Consider the following 27,069-nt stretch of genomic DNA (forward strand, 5'->3'; position numbering starts at 1 on the left):
CTCCATTGAATGTGGCTGTACAAAGCCAATGCACACACCACATCAATCACATTCTACATGCTACACGCCTTGCCCCATGGGGTCACATTCCAAGACCCTCTGCTTGGCAACTAACGGGTCTGGGCGTGGTGAGTTTGGCTTTAACAACAGCATGACAGATTCTCCCCTGACCTTTAACCTTTTGCCCTCCACAGACCATGACGAGTGCGCCGGCACCAACATGTGTCTGAACGGCATGTGTATCAACGAGGACGGTAGCTTCAAGTGTCTGTGCAAACCCGGCTTCACCCTGGCTTCCAGTGGCCGCTACTGCACAGGTAGAGAGATCACTTAGGCAGACATTGAATATAGAGCAGGTTGGGCTCATATTTTATAGCTATGCCAATAGATTCCAGAACTTCATCTGTGTTCCATTTGGAATTCCAACTGAGATGCTACAGCACCAGCTGCTAGCCATGCGTCTGGATCAGGAACAGACAAAGTGTGCATTCCAAATGGTACCCTATAGGGCTCTGGTCAAAAGCAGTGCACTGTATAGAGGAATGGGGTACCATTTGGGATACAGACCAAGAGATTGAACCTACCTCTCTCCCCAGAGGCCTAGTTATAATGTGTTTGTTTGTTAACCACATATCTTCTCTCTTTGGTTCTGTTTCTCCCTGTCTCTTCATTTCTCTTTGTTCATTTCCCTATACACTCTTCAACTCTCTCTCTTACTCTCTGTCTCTCTCGTACTCTTACTCTCTCCGTCTCTCTCGTACTCGTACTCCCTCCGTCTCTCTCGTACTCTTACTCTCTCCGTCTCTCTCATACTCTTACTCTCTCCGTCTCTCTCGTACTCTCACTCTCTCCGTCTCTCTCGTACTCTCACTCTCTCCGTCTCTCTCGTACTCTTACTCTCTCCGTCTCTCTCATACTCTTACTCTCTCCGTCTCTCTCTCCGTCTCCGTCTCTCTCGTACTCTTACTCTCTCCGTCTCTCTCGTACTCTTACTCTCTCCGTCTCTCTCGTACTCTTACTCTCTCCGTCTCTCTCGTACTCTTACTCTCTCCATCTCTCTCGTACTCTCACTCTCTCCATCTCTCTCGTACTCTTACTCTCTCCGTTTCTCTCGTACTCTTACTCTCTCCATCTCTCACTCCTCTTTCTGGTAGATATTGATGAGTGTCAGACTCCAGGCATGTGTATGAACGGCCGCTGTGTCAACACTGAGGGCTCCTTCAAGTGTGAGTGCCTGGCAGGGCTGGCTGTGGGGGCGGATGGACGCTTCTGTGTAGGTAAGGAGTAGTGGGTGATCACAAACACAAATGTACCGATACGCACGTGTACGCGCATGTACATACACACACACACACACACACACACACACACACACACACACACACACACACACACACACACACACACACACACACACACACACACACACACACACACACACACACACACACACACACACACACACACACACACACACACACACACACACGGCTTCCACTTCAGAGAGAGACTATGTCTGTGTCCACAAGCTGTTTCATATTTGGACTGAAACGAGAGTCATGGGCTCTTATTTAGCTTATTGGCAGATCTCGCCTCTACTGCAGACCTCGTCTGCGTCCCAGATGGGTCCCTATTCTCTGCATACGGCACTAGTTTTGACCAGGGCTCATAGGGCTCTGGTCAAAAGCAGTGCACTATATAGGGAATAGGGTGCCATCTGGAACTCAGACCTTATGGCTCACCGGGAGTCAGAAAACAGTGGAAATTCACAACTAGCCACATTATCTGTCTACTGGGGCTTATTTCAGGACATTGATAACGCCTCACTCTTCAGGAAATGACAAAGAACAGAGAGAGAGAGAGAGAGAGAGAGAGAGAGAGGCTACAGTACACTGACAAATAGATACATTTCTATATTCCTTCTCATGGGCTTTGAGCAAAAAAGACAAAATCGTGGAAAACGGAAATCCTCAGCAATCACCGCCAATGTTTTCACTGTAAAGCACGGTTGTGTTAATTTGTTGTCACATACAGTGTCTCTGTGTTTTCTTCCTTCAGACACACACATGCGCAGCACCTGCTACGGCGCCATAAAGAAGGGTGTGTGCGTGCGTCCCTTGCAGGGAGCCGTCACCAAGTCGGAGTGCTGCTGTGCTAACACCGACTACGGCTTCGGAGAGCCCTGTGTGTCTTGCCCAGCCAAGAACTCAGGTACAATACACACGATGACGCACGTCCAGAGAATATCAATCAAGACTAGGAATCCTGCAAACTGTTGTTTTATCTGAACGTCTTTAGATGCTGTTTGTAGACCATCTGACTCACTTGTAGACAATGGAATGACTGAATGAATTGGCTAATAGAGTGACTTTGAGAGGACGAATGCAGCTAATAGGGTGACTTTGAGAGGACCAATGCAGCTAATAGAGTGACTTTGAGAGGACCAATGCAGCTAATAGAGTGACTTTGAGAGGATCAATGCAGCTAATAGAGTGACTTTGAGAGGACCAATGCAGCTAATAGGGTGACTTTGAGAGGACCAATGCAGCTAATAGAGTGACTTTGAGAGGACCAATGCAGCTAATAGGGTGACTTTGAGAGGACCGATGCAGCTAATAGGGTGACTTTAAGAGGACCAATGCAGCTAATATGGTGACTTTGAGAGGACCAATTGGCTAATATGGTGACTTTGAGAGGACCAATTGGCTAATATGGTGACTTTGAGAGGACCAATGCAGCTAATAGAGTGACTTTGAGAGGACCAATGCAGCTAATATAGTGACTTTGAGAGGACCAATTGGCTAATATGGTGACTTTGAGAGGACCAATGCAGCTAATATAGTGACTTTGAGAGGACCAATGCAGCTAATATAGTGACTTTGAGAGGACCAATTGGCTAATAAGGTGACTTTGAGAAGGCCAATGCAGCTAATAGAGTGGCTTTTAGAGGACCAATGCAGTTAATAGGGTGACTTTGAGAGGACCAATTGGCTAATATGGTGACTTTGAGAGGACCAATGCAGCTAATAGAGTGACTTTGAGAGGACCAATGCAGCTAATATAGTGACTTTGAGAGGACCAATTGGCTAATAAGGTGGCTTTGAGAGGACCAATGCAGCCTAAAAAGTGACTTTGAGAGGACCAATGCAGCTAATAGGGTGACTTTGAGAGGACCAATGCAGCTAATAGAGTGACTTTGAGAGGACCAATGCAGCTAATAGGGTGACTTTGAGAGGACCAATGCAGCTAATAGGGTGACTTTGAGAAGACCAATTGGCTAATAGAGTGACTTTGCGAGGACCAATGCAGCTAATAGGGTGACTTTGAGAGGACCAATTGGCTAATATGGTGACTTTGAGAGGACCAATTGGCTAATATGGTGACTTTGAGAGGACCAATTGGCCAATAAGGTGACTTTGAGAGGGCCAATGCAGCTAATAGAGTGACTTTGAGAGGACCCATGCAGCTAATATAGTGACTTTGAGAGGACCAATGCAGCTAATATGGTGACTTTGAGAGGACCAATGCAGCTAGTATGAGAGGACCAATGCAGCTACTAGGGTGACTTTGAGAGGACCAATGCAGCTAATAGGGTGACTTTGAGAGGACCAATGCAGCTAGTATGAGAGGACCAATGCAGCTAATAGGATGACTTTGAGAGGACCAATGCAGCTACTATGAGAGGACCAATGCAGCTAATAGGGTGACTTTGAGAGGACCAATGCAGCTAATAGGGTGACTTTGAGAGGACCAATGCAGCTAATAGGGTGACTTTGAGAAGACCAATTGGCTAATAGAGTGACTTTGCGAGGACCAATGCAGCTAATATGGTGACTTTGAGAGGACCAATGCAGCTATTATGGTGACTTTGAGAGGACCAATTGGCCAATAAGGTGACTTTGAGAGGGCCAATGCAGCTAATAGAGTGACTTTGAGAGGACCCATGCAGCTAATAGAGTGACTTTGAGAGGACCAATGCAGCTAATATGGTGACTTTGAGAGGACCAATGCAGCTAATATAGTGACTTTGAGAGGACCAATTGGCCAATAAGGTGACTTTGAGAGGACCAATGCAGCTAATAGGATGACTTTGAGAGGACCAATGCAACTAATAGGATGACTTTGAGAGGACCAATGCAGCTACTAGGGTGACTTTGAGAGGACCAATGCAGCTAATAGGATGACTTTGAGAGGACCAATGCAGCTACTAGGGTGACTTTGAGAGGACCAATGCAGCTAATAGGGTGACTTTGAGAGGACCAATGCAGCTAGTATGAGAGGACCAATGCAGCTAGTATGAGAGGACCAATGCAGCTAATAGGATGACTTTGAGAGGACCAATGCAGCTAATATGAGAGGACCAATGCAGCTAATAGGGTGACTTTGAGAGGACCAATGCAGCTAATAGGATGACTTTGAGAGGACCAATGCAACTAATATGAGAGGACCAATGCAACTAATATGAGAGGACCAATGCAGCTAATAGAGTGACTTTGAGAGGACCAATGCCGTGTGGGTGATATATTATTGTTGTGCTTCCAACATCAAATATAGCTCACATTACATACAGTATGTACAACATGTTGCATTCTCACACACAAGGATGCTTGTTAATTGAGGTTGTTTGTTGCATTGGGTTGCAACAGTGCGTTGTTTTAGGTAACACTTTACTGTAGTCTCATGACTTTTTATTTATTCCTGTATTTAAAGCAGTAACCTTAATCTCAGTCTCTAAAACGTTAACCACCACTTCTGTTTGGTCTTGCAGCTGAGTTCCAGGCTCTGTGTGGAAGTGGAATAGGCTTCTCTGTGGATGGAACAGGTAATGTGCCCGACACATACTACGAAACGTTTTGGGGTTTTCATCAGTGTATGGTGTGACATTAAAATGACCCCTCTCTATTCTGTCCCTCTGTCTCTCCCTTGGCCAGACATCAATGAGTGTGCACTGAACCCAGAGATCTGTCCCAATGGAGTGTGTGAGAACCTAAGAGGCAGTTTCCGCTGCTTCTGTAACACTGGCTACGAGTCTGACAACACGGGCAAGACCTGTGTGGGTGAGTGGAGGAAAGGCTGTTTCTGCCACTGCAAAATGACACTATCTTTCTCGTAACTTGACCTTCAGTGACACGAAATGTCATGACCTGTGATGTAGTGATAACAACAAATTAACGTTCAATATACTTTCAATTAAATTTAAAAAAAACCACTGTATTTACCCTCCACTACATCACTGGTCATGACATCTTGTTTATGCCAATATGATTACCCATAATTCAGTATTAAAGATGGCCTCCTTAGTCAGAAGAGCACATCGGCCAACTAGGCCTGTGTCTATGCGAGGCTCAGTTCAAAGTGCTTCCTCCGTTACCCAACTGACATCCAGCTTGTTGTCCAGGTGTAGTGGTGTCTCTCTTTCAATTGGTAGGTTACGCCCCCCCCCCCCCGTTACTTCCTGTTCTGCCACTGGCTGTCCGGCTCTCAGCAGAGTCATACTAATGTGGTAGTTCACCTAGGCCCCTCTATAAACTGATTTTATTCACCTGAGTCTGGGAGGCACTCCAGGCAACACATGGTGTCCCTCTCTCCAGGTACATCCTCAGTGTTTGTATGTAAATTGTAAGGTAAAATGGCTTCCATTCCATCCATCCATAAGATATTCATCGTCATATGGTGACTGACAGTTGGTTTCCAGCTAAATAGTCACGTCGGTCATGTTGTGTAAACATTCAATTGAAAGCGTTCTGAAGTCATGATCATGGTGGTTTTCCCGTTGTCGCTAGCCTCTGTTTTGTATGTCATAGACACCAACCAACCATCCAACATCAACACAACAGTAAACTCTGGGAAAGGAGCTTCCCTAGCCTCTGTTTTGTATGTCATAGACACCAACCAACCATCCAACATCAACACAACAGTAAACTCTGGGAAAGGAGCTTCGCTAGCCTCTGTTTTGTACGTCATAGACACCAACCAACCATCCAACATCAACACAACAGTAAACTCTGGGAAAGGTGTCTCTCCTGAGATGTACAGTCAGGTCCAAAATGGCACAGTTGATAAAAAGGATTGTATAAAATAAATCATACAAATACTGAGCTATATTGTATGCAAAAAAAAACAATTATATTATTTTATACTAATACAATTGCTCAGAGAAAGAGATTGCCTGACAGGCCTTTTGGTGGTTGGAGCGCTATAACTTGCTAGTCTTCCTAGTTACCACACTCACCACTAACAGTAATAGTAGCCCATTCAAACAGACTTATTCTCATGTCCTATGCTGATGCAACTTGATTTTACGCCAAGGATTCAAATGAAGCATAGAGAAACACACAAAACCGCATTTGATTCCCCTCTCGTTTTTCCTAGCGGTGATGATAGAAACACAGGTGCTACAACTCCCCCGCCGCCGAGGAAAATGTGATCCCTGTTTCCCTTCGACTACTGTCTATACTACTATAGTCAAAACATAGAGTTAATTATAGACCGACTTAGTCTGCTTCCTAAGTGGCTCCCTATTCCCTTCACAGTTTGCACTACTTTTGACCAGGGCCCATAGGGAATAGGGTGCCATTTGGGACTCACCCTTAACATGGTGGAACCAGAATCCCCACTATTAATCGTACAGAATATCCTCTGTTCGTTCCCCCAATTCATTTGCGCTACATTTCACCTCTGAGACAAATCGCCTTTCTCTATTGAAATGACATCATGGTGTGTAGCTGCCAGGGAAAGACAGACATGAAGAGAGAACACTGCCAAAAGACCTGTAGACCAATGGACGGAGGTAGGGAGACAGGGAAAGAGGGAAGGAGAGAGGGAAGAAGGCAGAAAGGACCAGATTTGAGTTTTGGAACGGGCTTTTCAGCCACTGTAAACTCACAGACACTATAAACTCAGCCACTGTAAACTCAGTCACTGTAAATTCAGTCACTGTAAACTCACAGCCACTGTAAACTCAGTCACTGTAAACTTAGTCATTGTAAACTCAGTCATTGTAAACTCAGGTATTGTAAACTCAGTCACTGCAAACTCACAGCCACTGCAAACTCATAGCCACTGTAAACTGACAGCCACTGCAAACTCACAGCCACTATAAACTCACAGCCACTATAAACTCACAGCCACTGCAAACTCACAGCCACTGTAAACTCTGGAGTTGTGACCCTCCCAAACGGAGTACACTAAAAGAAATACACAAACGTAAGCAATTTGTTTTTCTAAAATTGCACTTGAAAGCACACAAGTTCTTAAAATGAAATTCTCCCAATGGAAGCAGAAATAATCATGCACTGTATGTAGCAAGTGTGATTTGAAAGTGGCTTTATTTCAAATAGGGGACTTATTCACAATGTAACTTTAACAGCACTGAAAAAGTGCCTGATAGAAAGACTGCAATATACATACCAGTATTCGACATAACCATTTTACCTTTCATTTGGCAAAGTAAGACGTTGAATCGCAGGTTCCCCCTAATCATTATACAGTATATATTCCATCTCCTCTTGGCCGCAAAGAGAAAATGACATATCACCACCATTTTCCTCAAAACTCCTAATGGGGACGCATCAATTCTGGGAGCGTTTCCCTGGGCGTGTGCGAAAAGTAGTGCACTACTATATAAGGAATAGGGTTCCATCTGGAACGCTGTGATTCCTGGGAGTCGTTTCAGCTCGGTAGCCGGTAACCCCTTTGTTCCTCCCTCCATAGGCATGGCGAAAGAGTTCGACAGGATATTATTTCCAAAGGGCAATTATAGTCAGCTTTATAAGCTCTTCAACTTCCCTTTCTGTCTGACTCTGGGGTTGACTGGGACCCCTGGGAGTCAAAGGGCCCTTTGGGAACGGAAAATGTACAGCCAAATAGGGGCTGGTGAAGACTACATTATCGAGGGGGAACAAATTCAATCGGGTTATCTTCACGACCTGACACCGGAGGAAATATTGGTGTCTACGGTTGTCGTTTACAGTTTGTATATTGACTTGAGGATGGTGGACTGTCAGTCATGGCCGTAGTCTCTAGAGTAGGATTTTCAAGTCCTGGAAAGTATTGGGTGTGTAGGCTTTTATTCCAGACCAGTCTGAGAAAGACATGATCATCTTCAGTCTGGGCCAAAGTTAGTGGAATCAGGTTTATAAGAAGAGTAGAGCTGGAACAAAAGCCTGGACACACAGTAGCTCTTTTATAGGGAATTTTATTTTTTTAAATGAAGAGGTGTCAGGTTTACACTAATTCTAACACTTAAAAAGTACACTACATGGCCAAAAGTATTTGGACACCTGCCCATCGAGCATCTCATTCCAAAATCACGGGCGTTAATACGGAGTTGCTCCCCCCTTTGCTGCTCCACTCTTCTGGGAAGGCTTTCCACTAGATGTTGGAATATTGCTGTGGGTACTTGCTTCCATTCAGCCACAAGAGCATTAGGGAGGTCGGGCACTGATGTTGGAGCGATTAGGCCTGGCTCGCAGTTGGCGTTCCAATTCATCTCAAAAGTGTTCGATGTGGTTGAGGTCAGGGCTCTGTGCAGTCCAGTCAAGTTCTGCCACACTGATCTCGACAAACCATTTTTGTATGGACCTCGCTTTGTGCACAGGGGCATTGTCATGCTGAAACAGGAAAGGGCCTTCCCCAAACTGTTGCCACAATGTTGGAAGCACAGAATCGTCTAGAATGTCATTGTATGCTGTAGCGTTAAGATTTCCCTTCACTGGAACTAAGGGGCCTGAACCATGAAAAACAGCCCCAGACCATTATTCCTCCTCCACCAAACTTTACAGTTAACACTATGCATTGTGGCATGTAGCGTTCTCCTGTCATCCGCCAAACCCAGATTTTTCCATCAGACTGCCAGATGGTGAAGCGTGATTCATCACTCCAGAGAACGCGTTTCCACTGCTCCGGAGTCCAAAGCTGCGAGCTTTACACCACTCTAGCCGACGCTTGGCATTGCACATGGTGATCTTAGGCTTGTGTGCTCGGCCATGGAAACCCATTTCATGAAGCTCCCAACAAACAGTTTGTGTGCTGGAATTGCTTCCAGGGGCAGTTTGGAACTTGGTAGTGAGTGTTGCAACCGAGGACAGACGATTTTTACCCCCTACGTGCTTCAGCACTCGGCGGTCCCGTTCTGGGAGCTTGTGTGGCCTACCACTTCGCAGGCTGAGCCGTTGTTAGTCCTAAACGTTTCCACTTCACAATAACAGAACTTACAGTTGACCGGGGACAGCTCCAACAGGGCAGTAATTTGACGAACTGAAAGGTGGCATCTTATGACGATGCCACGCTGAAAGTCACTGAGCTCTTCAGTAAGGCCATTCTACTGCCAATATTTGTCTATGGGGATTGCATGGCTGTGTGCTCGATTTTATACACCTGTCAACAACGGGTGTGGCTGAATTAGCCGAATCCACTAATTTGAAGGGGTGTCCACATACTTATAGTGTATGTGTGTGTGTGCGTTTGCACCTTGGAGGTCTATGTGGACCAACAGATCTACCCGGCTCTTCCAAGACAATGTTCGGGATGTTACTTCCATTCTGACACGTTGTAAAGGTTGGTGCTATCGTAATTTTGACCTGTATGGCCGAGAGTATGAAATGTAAAAGGCTGTTAGAAAGGGAGATACCTAGTCAGTTGTACAACTGAATGCATTCAACTGAAATGTGTCTTCCACATTTAACCCAACCCCTCTGAATCAGAGAGGTGCGGGGGGCTGCCTTAATCCACATCCACATCTTCAGCACCCGGGGAACAGTGAGTTAACTTCCTTGTTTAGGGGCAAAACGACAGATTTTTACCTTGTCAGCTCGGGGATTCGATCCAGCAACCTTTCGGTTACTGGCCCAACGCTCTAACTACTAACATATCAGTCTGTTTTTCTTGGCCTTTTTCTACCACACGCAATGAAATGGTGGTTTGAGTCATTAAGGGAAATTGTTATGATTACCGGTTTTCAATGTGGGTGTAATGAGTCAATCCTCCCATTAAGCAGTCTGCTCTATGTCAGTTTCAAACACTGATAAATGCATGTCACACACATTCACCACAAATGTTTTTGCTCAAGAAATTGACAAATACACAGAAAATGTTTACATTCGTTTCCTAGACACTGACCAGTGGTCTCAGACACTGACCAATGATCTCAGACACTGACCAATGGTCTCATAGACACTGACCAATGGTCTCAGACACTGACCAATGGTCTCATAGACACTGACCAATGGTCTCATAGACACTGACCAGTGGTCTCAGACACTGACCAATGGTCTCAGGCACTGACAAATGGACAAATGGTCCTGAGTTGACTGTGAGGCATCCTCTCTGTTTGCCTGTTGTCTTCCAGACATTGACGAGTGCATGGTGAACCGGCTCCTCTGCGACAACGGACTGTGTCGGAACATTCCAGGAAGCTACAGCTGCACCTGCCCCAAGGGCTACCTCTTCAGGCCGGACTCTGAGACATGCGAAGGTAAGAGAGGGGGGGGGGGGATGAGAGAAGTGATGACTATTTTCATTGTTGTTGTTGATGTTATTTATTTCTGCTTTGGCAATATCCATGTGAATATTATGCCAAACAGAACTTCCATTTTAAGTGGACACCTGGTAGGAAAAACATACAAGGGGTGTAATGGGAGGTCGGAGAAAAGCAGAAATGCCTGGCAAGCCATAGTAGCCATAGTAGCCAGAGTAGCCATAGTAGCCATAGTAGTCATAGTAGCCAGAGTAGCCATAGTAGCCAGAGCAACCATAGTAGCCAGAGCAACCATAGTAGCCAGAGCAACCATAGTAGCCAGAGCAGCCATAGTAGCCAGAGCAGCCATAGTAGCCAGAGCAGCCATAGTAGCCAGAGCAGCCATAGTAGCCATAGTAGCCAGAGTAGCCAGAGTAGCCAGAGCATAGTAGCCAGAGTAGCCAGAGTAGCCATAGTAGCCACAGCAGCCATAGTAGCCATAGTAGCCAGAGCAGCCATAGTAGCCAGAGCAGCCATAGTAGCCAGAGCAGCCAGAGTAGCCAGAGCAGCCATAGTAGCCAGAGCAACCATAGTAGCCAGAGCATAGTAGCCATAGTAGCCAGAGTAGCCATAGCCATAGTAGCCAGAGCAGCCATAGTAGCCAGAGAAGCCATAGTAGCCAGAGTAGCCAGAGTAGCCATAGTAGCCATAGTAGTCATAGTAGCCAGAGTAGCCAGAGTAGCCAGAGCAGCCAGAGTAGCCATAGTAGCCAGAGTAGCCATAGTAGCCAGAGTAGCCATAGTAGCCAGAGTAGCCCAGCCATAGTAGCCATAGTAGCCATAGTAGCCAGAGCAGCCAGAGCAGCCAGAGCAGCCAGAGCAGCCAGAGTAGCCAGAGTAGCCAGAGTAGCCAGAGTAGCCAGAGTAGCCATAGTAGCCATAGTAGCCAGAGCAGCCATAGTAGCCATAGTAGCCAGAGTAGCCAGAGCAGCCATAGTAGCCAGAGCAGCCAGAGTAGCCAGAGCAGCCATAGTAGCCAGAGCAACCATAGTAGCCAGAGCATAGTAGCCAGAGTAGCCAGAGTAGCCATAGTAGCCATAGTAGGTATGAGGATGTCTGCTAAAGCTGATCTGATTGAATTGACCCTTGGTTATTATGTCCCCTATCTTGTATGTTAAATGTCAGTACTTATTCATTCATTCTCTAGTACATTATATATGAAATGTGTGGTTGCTATACTGGAGTTTTTACATTTTTCCTTTTAAAAGTTATAAAAGTCGATAGATGAAGTCAAGTGAAGTTTTTTTCTCAGGACAATAGCAGTGTCTGTTTCTTTCCTTTCTTTACATGGGTGAAACAGACTCTCCAGTACAGGATAGGCATTTCAATCATTCTGAGTTCATATCTGAACCAGATGTCTTTTTAAAGGCTTATATCTCTCAGATATATTCTATGAGTTATTCCTCCATATGTACACGCGTGCAGATATGACCGCCCCTCCCCCACACCTGAACTATGCCTGGGACATATGGAAGAAATCGGGGCGGTTTTGATTGTGTGTAGACACTGATGTGGAGTATGTCCTTTTATTTTCACAGGGAATTTACCCGGTCTATACATTTTCCTCAATCTTATGAAATGGTAACACCTGGGTCATGTTTTGCAACAGAAAACAAAGGTTTCTATTGGATAGTGTTTCCGCTTCAGATAGTACCTTTCATTTCAGGCAGGCGAGAATGAACGTCACCTCTCATTGGTTTCAGGGCCTTTTCTTCTTTGTTGTGCCAAATGACTACATCCCTGGTTTAAAATGAAGGACTACATCGCTGGTTAAAAATGAAGGACTACATCCCTGGTTTAAAATGGACTACGTCCCTGGTTTAAAATGGACTACATCCCTGGTTTAAAATGAAAGACTACGTCTCTGGTTTAAAATGAGCCTTGTCCCCATGTAACCATGCTCCTAAACCACCTTCCAACTGCTGTCCCGCCTGTAACCATGCTACTAAACCACCTTCAAACCCCTGTCCCCCTGTAACCATGCTCCTAAACCACCTTCCAACTGCTGTCCCGCCTGTAACCATGCTACTAAACCACCTTCCAACCCCTGTCCCCCTGTAACCATGCTCCTACACCACCTTCCAACCCCTGTCCCCCTGTAACCATGCTCCTAAACCACCTTCCAACCCCTGTCCCCCTGTAACCATGCTCCTACACCACCTTCCAACCCCTGTCCCCCTGTAACCATGCTCCTAAACCACCTTCCAACCCCTGTCCCCCTGTAACCATGCTCCTAAGCCACCATCCAACCCCTGTCCCCCCTGTAACCATGCTCCTAAACCACCTTCCAACCCCTGTCCCCCTGTAACCATGCTCCTAAAGCACCTTCCAACCCCTGTCCCCCTGTAACCATGCTCCTTAACCACCTTCCAACCCCTTTCCCCCTGTAACCATGCTCCTAAACCACCTTCCAACCCCTGTCCCCCTGTAACCATGCACCTAAACCACCTTCCAACCCCTGTCCCCCTGGTAACCATGCTCCTAAACCACCTTCCAACCCCTGTCCCCCCCTGTAACCATGCTCCTAAACCACCTTCCAACCCCTGTCCCCCTGTAACCATGCTCCTAAACCACCTTCCAACCCCTGTCCCCCTGTAACCATGCTCCTAAGCCACCATCCAACCCCTGACCCCTGGTAACCATGCTCCTAAGCCACCATCCAACTCCTGACCCCTGGTAACCATGCTCCTAAACCACCTTCCAACCCCTGACCCCTGGTAACCATGCTCCTAAACCACCTTCCAACCCCTGTCCCCCTGTAACCATGCTCCTAAGCCACCATCCAACTCCTGACCCCTGGTAACCATGCACCTAAACCACCTTCCAACCCCTGTCCCCCTGTAACCATGCACCTAAACCACCTTCCAACCCCTTTCCCCCTGTAACCATGCTCCTAAGCCACCTTCCAACCCCTGTCCCCCTGGTAACCATGCACCTAAACCACCTTCCAACCCCTGTCCCCCTGTAACCATGCTCCTAAACCACCTTCCAACCCCTGTCCCCCTGTAACCATGCACCTAAACCACCTTCCAACCCCTGTCCCCCTGGTAACCATGCACCTAAACCACCTTCCAACCCCTGTCCCCCTGTAACCATGCTCCTAAACCACCTTCCAACCCCTGTCCCCCTGGTAACCATGCACCTAAACCACCTTCCAACCCCTGTCCCCCTGTAACCATGCACCTAAACCACCTTCCAACCCCTGTCCCCCTGTAACCATGCTCCTAAGCCACCTTCCAACCCCTGTCCCCTGGTAACCATGCTCCTAAACCACCTTCCAACCCCTGACCCCTGGTAACCATGCTCCTAAGCCACCATCCAACTCCTGTCCCCCTGTAACCATGCACCTAAACCACCTTCCAACCCCTGTCCCCCTGTAACCATGCTCCTAAACCACCTTCCAACCCCTGTCCCCCTGTAACCATGCACCTAAACCACCTTCCAACCCCTGTCCCCCTGTAACCATGCTCCTAAACCACCTTCCAACCCCTGTCCCCCTGTAACCATGCTCCTAAACCAACTTCCAACCCCTGTCCCCCTGTAACCATGCTCCTAATCCACCATCCAACCCCTGTCCCCTGTAACCATGCTCCTAAACCACCTTCCAACCCCTGTCCCCCCCTGTAACCATGCTCCTAAACCACCTTCCAACCCCTGTCCCCCTGTAACCATGCTCCTAAACCACCTTCCAACCCCTTTCCCCCTGTAACCATGCTCCTAAACCACCTTCCAACCCCTGACCCCTGGTAACCATGCTCCTAAGCCACCATCCAACCCCTTTCCCCCTGTAACCATGCTCCTAAACCACCTTCCAACCCCTGTCCCCCCTGTAACCATGCTCCTAAACCACCTTCCAACCCCTGTCCCCCCCTGTAACCATGCTCCTAAACCACCTTCCAACCCCTGTCCCCCTGTAACCATGCTCCTTAACCACCTTCCAACCCCTGTCCCCCTGTAACCATGCTCCTAAGCCACCATCCAACCCCTGACCCCTGTAACCATGCTCCTAAACCACCTTCCAACCCCTGTCCCCCCCTGTAACCATGCTCCTAAACCACCTTCCAACCCCTGTCCCCCTGTAACCATGCTCCTTAACCACCTTCAAACCCCTGTCCCCCTGTAACCATGCTCCTAAGCCACCATCCAACCCCTGACCCCTGTAACCATGCTCCTAAGCCACCATCCAACTCCTGACCCCTGGTAACCATGCACCTAAACCACCTTCCAACCCCTGACCCCTGGTAACCATGCTCCTAAGCCACCATCCAACTCCTGACCCCTGGTAACCATGCACCTAAACCACCTTCCAACTACTGACCCCTGGTAACCATGCTCCTAAGCCACCATCCAACTCCTGACCCCTGGTAACCATGCTCTTAAACCACCTTCCAACCCCTGTCCCCCTGTAACCATGCACCTAAACCACCTTCCAACCGCTGTCCCCCTGTAACCATGCTCCTAAACCACCTTCCAAACCCTGACCCCTGGTAACCATGCTCCTAAGCCACCATCCAACTCCTGACCCCTGGTAACCATGCACCTAAACCACCTTCCAACCCTTGTCCCCCTGTAACCATGCACCTAAACCACCTTCCAACCCCTGTCCCCCTGTAACCATGCTACTAAGCCACCTTCCAACCCCTGTCCCCCTGGTAACCATGCTCCTAAACCACCTTCCAACCCCTGACCCCTGGTAACCATGCTCCTAAGCCACCATCCAACCCCTGTCCCCCTGTAACCATGCTCCTAAACCACCTGTCAACCCCTGTCCCCCTGTAACCATGCACCTAAACCACCTTCCAACCCCTGTCTCCCTGTAACCATGCTCCTAAACCACCTTCCAACCCCTGTCCCCCTGTAACCATGCTCCTAAACCACCTTCCAACCCCTGTCCCCCTGTAACCATGCTCCTAAACCACCTTCCAACCCCTGTCCCCCTGTAACCATGCTCCTAAACCACCTTCCAACCCCTGTCCCCCCTGTAACCATGCTCCTAAACCACCTTCCAACCCCTGTCCCCCTGTAACCATGCTCCTAAACCACCTTCCAACCCCTGTCCCCCTGTAACCATGCTCCTAAACCACCTTCCAACCCCTGACCCCTGGTAACCATGCTCCTAAGCCACCATCCAACTCCTGACCCCTGGTAACCATGCACCTAAACCACCTTCCAACCCCTGTCCCCCTGTAACCATGCACCTAAACCACCTTCCAACCCCTGTCCCCCTGTAACCATGCTCCTAAACCACCTTCCAACCCCTGTCCCCCTGTAACCATGCTCCTAAACCACCTTCCAACCCCTGTCCCCCTGTAACCATGCTCCTAAACCACCTTCCAACCCCTGACCCCTGGTAACCATGCTACTAAACCACCTTCCAACCCCTGTCCCCCTGTAACCATGCTCCTAAACCACCTTCCAACCCCTGTCCCCCTGTAACCATGCTCCTAAACCACCTTCCAACCCATGACCCCTGGTAACCATGCTCCTAAGCCACCATCCAACCCCTGTCCGCCTGTAACCATGCTCCTAAGCCACCTTCCAACCCCTGTCCGCCTGTAACCATGCTCCTAAACCACCTTCCAACCCCTGTCCCCCTGTAACCATGCTCCTAAGCCACCTTCCAACCCCTGTCCGCCTGTAACCATGCTCCTAAGCCACCTTCCAACCCCTGTCCCCCTGTAACCATGCTCCTAAGCCACCTTCCAACCCCTGTCCGCCTGTAACCATGCTCCTAAACCACCTTCCAACCCCTGTCCCCCTGTAACCATGCTCCTAAGCCACCTTCCAACCCCTGTCCCCCTGTAACCATGCTCCTAAGCCACCTTCCAACCCCTGTCCGCCTGTAACCATGCTCCTAAACCACCTTCCAACCCCTGTCCCCCTGTAACCATGCTCCTAAACCACCTTCCAACCCCTGTCCCCCTGTAACCATGCTCCTAAGCCACCTTCCAACCCCTGTCCCCCTGGTAACCATGCTCCTAAACCACATTCTGACCCCTGGTAACCATGCTCCTAAGCCACCTTCCAACCCCTGTCCCCCTGTAACCATGCTCCTAAACCACCTTCCAACCCCTGTCCCCCTGTAACCATGCTCCTAAGCCACCATCCAACCCCTGTCCCCCCCTGTAACCATGCTCCTAAGCCACCTTCCAACCCCTGACCCCTGGTAACCATGCTCCTAAACCACCTTCCAACCCCTGACCCCTGGTAACCATGCTCCTAAACCACCTTCCAACCCCTGTCCCCCCCTGTAACCATGCTCCTAAGCCACCTTCCAACCCCTGTCCCCCTGTAACCATGCTCCTAAACCACCTTCCAACCCCTGTCCCCCTGTAACCATGCTACTAAACCACCGTCCAACCCCTGTCCCCCCCTGTAACCATGCTCCTAAGCCACCTTCCAACCCCTGTCCCCCTGTAACCATGCTCCTAAGCCGCCTTCCAACCCCTGTCCCCCTGGTAACCATGCTCCTAAACCACCTTCCAACCCCTGACCCCTGGTAACCCTGCTCCTAAGCCACCATCCAACCCCTGTCCCCCCTGTAACCATGCACCTAAACCACCTTCCAACCCCTGTCCCCCCTGTAACCATGCTACTAAACCACCTCCAACCCCTGTCCCCCTGTAACCATGCTCCTAAACCACCTTCCAACCCCTGTCCCCCCTGTAACCATGCTCCTAAGCCACCTTCCAACCCCTGTCCCCCTGTAACCATGCTCCTAAACCACCTCCTAAACCACCTTCCAACCCCTGTCCCCCCTGTAACCATGCTACTAAACCACCATAATCAGACATGAGTTAAAAAACTATTTGAAATCTTTCAAATACTTTTAGCCTTTTCTTTAACCTGCCTGGAATCCTAAATGTGTGCCTGGAATCCTAAATGTTTGCCCGTTTTTAGGAGAAAATAAATGTGTTTCCCTTTTTCTCCCCAATTTCGTGGTATCCAATTGGTAGTTGCAGTCTTGTCCCATCGCTGCAACTCCCGTACGGACTCGGGAGAGGCGAAGGTTGAGAGTCGTGCGTTCTCCGAAACACAACCCAGCCAAGCCGCACTGCTTCTGGACACAATGCCCACTTAACCCTGAAGCCAGCCGCACCAATGTGTCAGAGGAAACACCGTACACCTGGCAACCGTGTCAGCGTGCACTGTGCCCGGCCCGCCACAGTAATCGCTAGTGCGTGATGGGACAAGAACATCCCTGCCGGCCAAACCCTCCCCTAACCAGGACGATGCTGGGCCAATTATACGCCGCCCCATGGGTCTCCCAGTCGCGGCCGGCTGTGACAGAGCCTGGACTCGAACCAGGATCTCTAGTGGCACAGGCCACTCCGCCACTCGGGAGGCCAGGCGTTTGCACTTTTGCGATTATTCTAGTGGTTCCATTGCGTCAGGCAAGCTCAAAACATTTTACATTTTAGTAATTTAGCAGACACTCGTATCCAGAGTGACTTACAGTTGTTGCATTCATTTTAAGATAGCTAGGTTGGACAACCACATATCACAGTCATAGTAAGTGGGGGGTGGGGGGGGGTCAAGTATGAGTGTAAGTTCATGAAAGGGTAAGTGGTGAACTGTGGGATTAGTTAAGATACTCTTTGAAGAGGTAGGGTTTCAGATGTTTTTCAAAAGATGGGCAGGGACTCTGCTGTCCTAGCTTCAGGGGGAAACTGGTGCCAGGACAGAGAAGAGCTTTGACTGAGCTGAGCGGGAGCTGACTGCGGGAGAGCCAAGAGACCAGAGTTGGCAGAACGGACCACTATGAGATCTGCCAGGCACGCAGAGATGCGTGTCGCCACCTGGATGTCAGAAGAGGGGAAGGAGAAAAGTCAGAGGACACAGATCTGCTAAGCAATGATAGGAGAGACCATGTGATGATATAAACGAGCCGAGTGACTTGGTGTATAGAGAAAGGGGAAGAGGGCCTAGAAGCGAGCCCTGAGCGACACCAGTAATGAGAGCATGTGGTGCAGACACAGATTCTCTCCAAGTCACCTGATAGGAGTGGCCTGCCAAGTAGGATGCAATCCAAGAGTGTGCAGAGCCTTAGACGCTCAGCCCTGAGAGGGTGGAGAGGAGGAACTGATGGTTCATGGTGTCAAAGGCAGTGGACAGATCTAGGAGGATGAGAAAGGAGGACAGAGAGTCAGCTTTGGCAGTGTAGAGAGCTTCTGTGACACAGAGGAGAGCAGTCTCGGTTGAGTGACCCGTCTCGAAGCATGACTGGTTATGGCCAAGAACATTGTTCTGAGCGATAACGAGCAATAGCAAGCAATCAAGCCCAGATAAGGTATTTGAAATTATTTCAAATAGTATTTGAACCCAGTTCTGTCCATAAGAACCCCAAGGGGCTAAGACTACGGTTTGTGACTAAGCCCTTCCCTGCCTCGCAAATACCACCCTATTCCCTATATAGTGCACTACTTTTGACCAGGGCCCATGTAAAGAATAGGGGGCCATTTGGGAGGCGCACCTTACGGTGCCAATAAAAACCAATACAACCCTCCATGGAGTGCACTGCCAGCAGAGGGGAAATTACTTAATGGGCTCTAATTGAGTGTGAAAGAGGGATCACCACAGGGGCCTCTGGGGTCTCTCAGGTGGGGTCAGTTCTAGAACAAGGGATTATTACCCATGAAAAACAATGAAAAACATCACAAAATATACAGTGGGGCAAAAAAGTATTTAGTCAGCCACCAATTGTGCAAGTTCTCCCACTTAAAAAGATGAGAGAGGTCTGTAATTTTCATCACAAGTACACTTCAACTATGACAGACAAAATGAGAAAAAAAAATCCAGAAAATCACATTGTAGGATTTTTTATGAATTTATTTGCAAATTATGGTGGAAAATAAGTATTTGGTCACCTACAAACAAGCAAGATTTCTGGCTCTCACAGACCTGTAACTTCTTCTTTAAGAGGCTCCTCTGTCCTCCACTCGTTACCTGTATTAATGGCACCTGTTTGAACTTGTTATCAGTATAAAAGACACCTGTCCACAACCTCAAACAGTCACACTCCAAACTCCACTATGGCCAAGATCAAAAAGAGCTGTCAAAGGACACCAGAAACAAAATTGTAGACCTGCACCAGGCTGGGAAGACTGAATCTGCAATAGGTAAGCAGCTTGGTTTGAAGAAATCAACTGTGGGAGCAATTATTAGGAAATGGAAGACATACAAGACCACTGATAATCTCCCTCGATCTGGGGCTCCTCGCAGATCTCACCCCGTCGGGTCAAAATGATCACAAGAACGGTGAGCAAAAATCCCAGAACCACACGGGGGGACCTAGTGAATGACCTGCAGAGAGCTGGGACCAAAGTAACAAAGCCTACCATCAGTTATACACTACGCCGCCAGGGACTCAAATCCTGCAGTGCCAGACGTGTCCCCCTGCTTAAGCCAGTACATGTCCAGGCCCGTCTGAAGTTTGCTAGAGAGCATTTGGATGATCCAGAAGAAGATTGGGAGAATGTCATATGGTCAGATGAAACCAAAATAGAACTTTTTGGTAAAAACTCAACTCGTCGTGTTTGGAGGACAAAGAATGCTGAGTTGCATCCAAAGAACACCATACCTACTGTGAAGCATGGGGGTGGAAACATCATGCTTTGGGGCTGTTTTTCTGCAAAGGGACCAGGACGACTGATCCGTGTAAAGGAAAGAATGAATGGGGCCATATATCGTGAGATTTTGAGTGAAAACCTCCTTCCATCAGCAAGGGCATTGAAGATGAAACGTGGCTGGGGCTTTCAGATGACAATGATCCCAAACACACCGCCCGGGCAACGAAGGAGTGGCTTCGTAAGAAGCATTTCAAGGTCCTGGAGTGGCCTAGCCAGTCTCCAGATCTCAACCCCATAGAAAATCTTTGGAGGGAGTTGAAAGTCCGTGTTGCCCAGCAACAGCCCCAAAACATCACTGCTCTAGAGGAGATCTGCATGGAGGAATGGGCCAAAATACCAGCAACAGTGTGTGAAAACCTTGTGAAGACTTACAGAAAACGTTTGACCTCTGTCATTGCCAACAAAGGGTATATAACAAAGTATTGAGATAAACTTTTGTTATTGACCAAATACTTATTTTCCACCATAATTTGCAAATAAATTCATTAAAAATCCTACAATGTGATTTTCTGGATTTTTTTTTCTCATTTTGTCTGTCATAGTTGAAGTGTACCTATGATGAAAATTACCGGCCTCTCTCATCTATTTAAGTGGGAGAACTTGCACAATTGGTGGCTGACTAAATACTTTTTTGCCCCACTGTAGCTGTGAGCAGCAATGAACGGGGTTCACAGGATGGTAGAAAGGACACAAGATCAGCATAACAAGGCAAGCACTCTATCATGTAGGAAATATCCTCCTTTATGTGCAATCATTAGTCTAAATACAAAATCTGGAGTGAATCTGATGTATGGTTTTATGAGGAGAAGATGGTTTTGAGCATTAGTGTTACATATGCAAAGAATGAGTTGTTAATAGTGTCCATGTTTTTTTTTAGATATCAATACCAAAGTCAGTGTGGTCTTAGGCCACTGTGGAGTGGATTTACAGTGGTTTAAATGTAAAGTAAAACGTTTTTAAAAAATTATTTAGACCAATCACTTTTCTCCAACTAAGTTAATGGTCTATGGGTCATGATAAGAAGATTTTTGAAGTATGTTTAGCATATTGTAGCATATTAGTGTATGTGCTAATATGCATCTACTGCACAGCAGGTTGGTAGCACCTTAATTGGGTAGAATGGGGCTTGTGGCTGTGGCGGGATGTGTGGAATGATATTTTCACCCTACTCCCGCTCTACCCCTCTGGCGCTCGAGGGATTAGCAATTATTGGACTCACCTGGACTCAATCACCTCTGTCATTACCTTCCCTATATCTGTCTGGTTCCCCGCTTTGTTCCCTGCTTCTGCATTAATTGTCATATGTTCCGATTAATTGTTTGACTCCCAATACCTGCTTCTCATCTCCGGCGTCAGTCCCTACAGAATGCAGAAGCCATCATACGAAGCATCGGGGAGTGCTGACGTTCCGGTTGGTGGTGACGTCGGGTCCGGGGCCGACACCGATGGAACTGGTGGTGCCTAAGCCAGCTCATCAGGCTATCACGCCCTAGCTGGCTCGAGAGGTTTCTTGCCCCGGTTGGCTCAGAAGGCGCCCATCCCACGTCAGGCCTCAGCCGGATCGTCAGGTTTTTACGCCCAACCGGCTCGTCAGGCTGCTACGCCTCTGCTGGATCATCGGGCTCCCACGCCTCAGCGGGATCGACAAGCCATCATGCCTCAGCCGGATCGTCAGGCTCCTATGCCTCAGCCGGCTCACCAGGCTCTCACGCCTCTGCCGGTTCGTCGGGCTTTCACGCCCAGCCGGCTTGTCCAGCACCTGTGCCTCGGCCGGCCCGTCAGGCTCACCCAGGTGGGATGCCAGGTGGTGCCCCTAGAGGGGGGGGGACTGTCACGCCTGCTCCCGCTCTTCCCTTCGGGTGCCAGGCTCCCCAGCATTACGCACTCCTGCCATCATCATTACGCACACCTGCCTTCCCCCCCCCCATCACGTGCATCAGCGATTATTGGACTCACCTGGACTCAATCACCTCTGTCATTACGTTCCCTATATCTGTCTGGTTCCCCGCTGTGTTCCCTGCTTCTGTCATATGTTCTTGGTTACCCGTGTGCTGACGCTGTTCCTGTCTTGTTCTATGTCTGTTCCCGATTAAATGTTTGACTTACCTGCTTCTCATCTCCGGCGTCGGTCCCTACATGGATCAAATACACATGGTTTCCATGTGTTTGATGCCATTCCGTCTGCTCCGTTCCAGCCATTACTATGAGCCGTCCTCTTCTCAGCAGCCTCCACTAATCTACTGGTATAGTGTGACCATCTTTGAAAGCATCAACATTATTTTTCAGACTATTGTGAGTCCAAAAACCAAATTTGGAGTGAATCTGACTTTAGTCCATGAGAAGAAGATTTTTAGGATTATTTTAAGCATTATCGTTACATAGTCAAGAAAGTGAATTGTTAATAGTTTCCTTATTTTGTAAGAAATCAATGCCAAACTTAACATGGTTCATTATGGTAATGTCTTAGATGATCATAAACAGTTTCACGTTGATAGGCCATTGTGAAGGGAATTTACAAAGGATTTAAATGGATACGTAATCAATAACTCACCCATCTCTCAACCAATCCCGTAGCTTTTCGCAAACTAAGTTAAGAGATGTACCGGGGACATAAATACTGAATTGTTATTTGGATCATGAGAATAAGTTGGAGGAAAATCTATCCTGACGGACCTTATGGGTCCTTGAGGCAAATTTGTTCAGCCTGAGTAAAGGCACCTACATACAAAGTCTCAAGGTCAAAGGTCAAAGACAGAAATTAGAGTTTAACACTATAACCGCCATAGGCCAACGGCCACTGACATTTTATTTTGTAAAGAAGCTCGAGACTGTTTTATTTTCTATAACTCTATTACTAATCACATTTATTATAAGGGAAACAAAAACATGATATGTGTTGCAGTAGGCCTTTAGAATAACTAAACTACACCGAAACTACACCTAAAGTACACTGAAACAACACCTAAACTACACTGAAACAACACCTAAACTACACCGAAACTACACCTAAACTACACTAAAACTACACCTAAACTACACTGAAACTACACCTAAACTATTCCTAAACTACACCTACACTATTCCTTAACTACACTGAAACTACACCTAAACTATTCCTAAACTACACCTAAACTGCACTGAAACTACACCTAAACTATTCCTTAACTACACCGAAACTACACCTAAACTATTCCTAAACTACCTAAACTACACTAAACTACACCTAAACTATTCCTTAACTACACCGAAACTACACCGAAACTATTCCTAAACTACACCTAAACTATTCCTTAACTACACCGAAACTACACCTAAACTATTCCTAAACTACACCTAAACTATTCCTTAACTACACCGAAACTACACCTAAACTATTCCTAAACTACACCGAAACTACACTGAAACTACACCTAAACTATTCCTTAACTACACCGAAACTACACCGAAACTATTCCTAAACTACACCTAAACTATTCCTTAACTACACCGAAACTACACCTAAACTATTCCTAAACTACACCGAAACTACACTGAAACTACACCTAAACTATTCCTTAACTACACCTAAACTACACCTAAACTATTCCTAAACTACACCTAAACTATTCCTTAACTACACCTAAACTACACCTAAACTACACCAAAACTGTTTTTGATCAGAGCCCTATGGGCCCTGGTCAAAAGTAGTGCACTATGTAAAGGAATAGGGTGCTATTTGGAATGCACTCCATCGCTCTGTGGTCTATTTAAACCTACTGGTTTATAGGGTAGTAAATTAAGAGTCTGGGCCTCCTGGTTTGGGAATTGAGAGACTGTGAGGACTGGGATCCTTCAGACCGTTGACGTCATCCCCCTTGACGGTCAACACGGCAGAAAGTAACACACACAATAGGATATTTGGATGGCTGGGTACTGTGTGTGGGCACATACACTCATGCACGAAAACACACATTCTTTTAAATTTACATTTTAGTCATTTAGCAGACACTCTTATCCAGAGCGACTTACCGTTTAGTGCATTCTTCTTACACACACACACACACACACACACGCACACACATGCACACACACACTTTTACAATAACATCTGTTCCTTGTGAACGCTTTGGGAGGGGAGCATAGGCCAGTCGCAGTATAAAGTGAAGCTTTAAGGCTTGTGCATAGTTCTGTTCCCGTCCTGTTTACATCCCCACATGCTTCTAACACGGACTCTTCAGTAGCCATAAATAGCCATAAATACGATCAGCTCCGAAATTCACATTCCATGCGATTCATTCCCGAAACAGAATTAATGTGAATGACACACTTCCATGTGTTAGTTACAGTTGAACTACCTTTCAAATTGCACCCTATTCCCTATTCCGTAGTAGTGCACTATATAACAAGTAGGGTTCTATGTAGGATGCAGCCTCAGAGTTGGAAACATCTCACTCACAGGAAATAATGTTATTTCTATTTCATTCAGCAAGTGTCCCGGAGACATAGCCAAGCATGACTTACAACACGACACCGCCACGACACCGTCACTACACTGTCACTACACCGTCACTAGACTGTCACCCAACCAAAATGATGATTCATACCTCTCCTCCTTTGTCCTCTCCCTTTCTCTAAAACACATGTCAGAATCACAACAACATGTTTTTGCCGTAGTTTATTAGCTTTTCCTGGTAGCAATGACTTAAGTGGCCCAAACTTTTGTGTGTTAGGCAACAGTGGGTATTTGCAAGCTCTGTTGTCATCAAGCCAAGCTATAAATTGACACATTTGGAAGCCACATGTACACTAAATTAGATGAAGCAAGCGCTCGCTCAATCAGACTTGGGTTTAAGTAGTATTTTAAATCTTTCAGCTTTGAGTGTTTGCTAGACTAGAGCCTTGAGTGCTAAATACTAAATACTGTTTGAACCCAGGACTGCCGCTGTATACAGCAGAAGGAATTCCACTCGACTCCGCTCAATCTTGCTGCTGTGCAGTTTCAAGTTCATTCAATTCTGTCAGCACTGTGGCAATACAGTAATCCATTTGTTAAGTGTTCCTCCAAGCAGATGGAAGTGGAAAACAAATGAATTGTACAAATACACTGTATTTCAGTGATTACCATGATTAACTACTGGCTGGGAGGCGTTGATTGCACATTCCAGGTAGCTCCCTATTCTTCTTGCCTTTATGTGAATTCCTGGACCGAAGATTGAGAGTGTTCATTGAGCGTAATGGTTTCCAATTGGGGAGGAACTAAAAGCATCGGTTGAACTGTTTCTCCCATTGAGCTTTATTTTTACCGTTGGCTTGCCTTAAAGGTAGTGATGGGGGGGGAAAAATGTATAGTTACATTTCCTTCATAGCTTGTTTTCGATAATCTTTCTATATTTGTAGTAAAAAAAAAGAAGAAATATGGTGAGCAATATGTTTTGGACATCGAAACCCAATAAAGTATCTATTGCATATCGTATCGGCACCTAAGTATCGGGAGGTCCCTGGCAATTCCCAGCCCTACTTAAAAGCAGTCATTATTTTGGGCTGGCTTTTCCTCTTCGTAGTTTGTCCCTTTTTTATATCTTCCCCGTGTTGTAATCAGGTTACCAAGAGGATTGTAGCTATCTTTCGCCAAAATCTTTGCCCCATTGTCTCATTCTTGTCATCTTCTATCATGATATCTGATCATTGAATTAAATAACTTACTGGCTTTCAAGAACTGGTATACTGCGCATGCAGTAGCAAATCCTTTAAGATCAGTTGTGACGGAGTGAAAAGAGAAAGAAAGCTATCTAGAACTAGATTATTGGGACACATCCACAATCAGAACCTGCTTGTAAATGTACTTAAAGGTGTCACATTCTAACTATTCCCACTGTTTTGAGAGGTAGTTTTGTTCAAGGTGTCACCTTTTAACTCTTCCCCCTTATTGTAAATGTAGTGAAAAGGTGTCCCCCTCTAACTCTTCCCCATGTACATGTTGTGAAATGTGTCCCTCTCTAACTCTTCCCCCACGTACATTTTGTAAAATGTGTCCTTCTCTAACTCTTCCACCATGTAAATGTTGTGAAATGTGTCCCCCTCTAACTCTTCCCCCATGTAGATGTTGTGAAATGTGTCCTTCTCTAACTCTTCCCCAATGTAAATGTTGTGAAATGTGTCCTTCTCTAACTCTTCCACCATGTAAATGTTGTGAAATGTGTCCCTCTCTAACTCTTCCACCATGTAAATGTTGTGAAATGTGTCCCCCTCTAACTCTTCCCCCATGTAAATGTTGTGAAATGTGTCCCCCTCTAACTCTTCCCCCATGTAGATGTTGTGAAATGTGTCCTTCTCTAACTATTCCACCATGTAAATGTTGTGAAATGTGTCCCCCTCTAACTCTTCTTCCTTGTAAATGAAATGAAAGGTGTTCCCATCTAACTCTTCCCCCTCTGTTTGTAGATGTGAATGAGTGTGAAAACAGCCCCTGTTCTAACGGACAGTGTAGGAACACAGCCGGCTCCTTTGCCTGCGAGTGCTCCCCTGGGAGCAAGCTGGACACCACAGGACTCATCTGCATTGGTAAATACACACACACACACACACACACACACACACACACACACACACACACACACACACACACACACACACACACACACACACACACACACACACACAAACACACTGACAACACAACTGACACATACACACACAGTCTTGTAAAACTAACTTTGTGGGGACACACAATTCAGTTCCATTCAGAATCCTATTTTTCCTAACCCCTAACCTTAACCCTTAACCCTAGACCTAGCTCCTAACCCTAAACCTAGCTCCGAACCCTAAACCTAGCTCCTAAACCTAACTCTTAACCCTAACCCTAAACCCAATTCTAACCTTAACCCTAAACACCCTAGAAATAACGTTTGACTCTGTTGGGACTAACAAAATGTCCCCAGCTGGTCAA

At 47.0% G+C, this 27,069-nt stretch overlaps 1 protein-coding gene across 1 annotated transcript in view; it reads left to right on the forward strand.

Annotated features, from left to right (window-relative positions):
• The window catches only part of fbn2a (fibrillin 2a), a 222,242-nt gene that overhangs the window by 87,218 nt on the left and 107,955 nt on the right, over positions 1–27,069 (forward strand). The window contains exons 14-20 of the mRNA XM_071351419.1: positions 195–317; positions 1,155–1,277; positions 2,059–2,211; positions 4,769–4,822; positions 4,932–5,057; positions 10,349–10,474; positions 26,565–26,684. Of these exons, the coding sequence (XP_071207520.1) occupies positions 195–317; positions 1,155–1,277; positions 2,059–2,211; positions 4,769–4,822; positions 4,932–5,057; positions 10,349–10,474; positions 26,565–26,684 (825 nt within the window). The remainder of the gene's footprint in view (positions 1–194; positions 318–1,154; positions 1,278–2,058; positions 2,212–4,768; positions 4,823–4,931; positions 5,058–10,348; positions 10,475–26,564; positions 26,685–27,069) is intronic.

The sequence above is a fragment of the Salvelinus alpinus genome, chromosome 18 (assembly GCF_045679555.1).
Source record: "Salvelinus alpinus chromosome 18, SLU_Salpinus.1, whole genome shotgun sequence".
In the NCBI taxonomy this organism is placed as follows: Eukaryota; Metazoa; Chordata; class Actinopteri; order Salmoniformes; family Salmonidae; genus Salvelinus; species Salvelinus alpinus.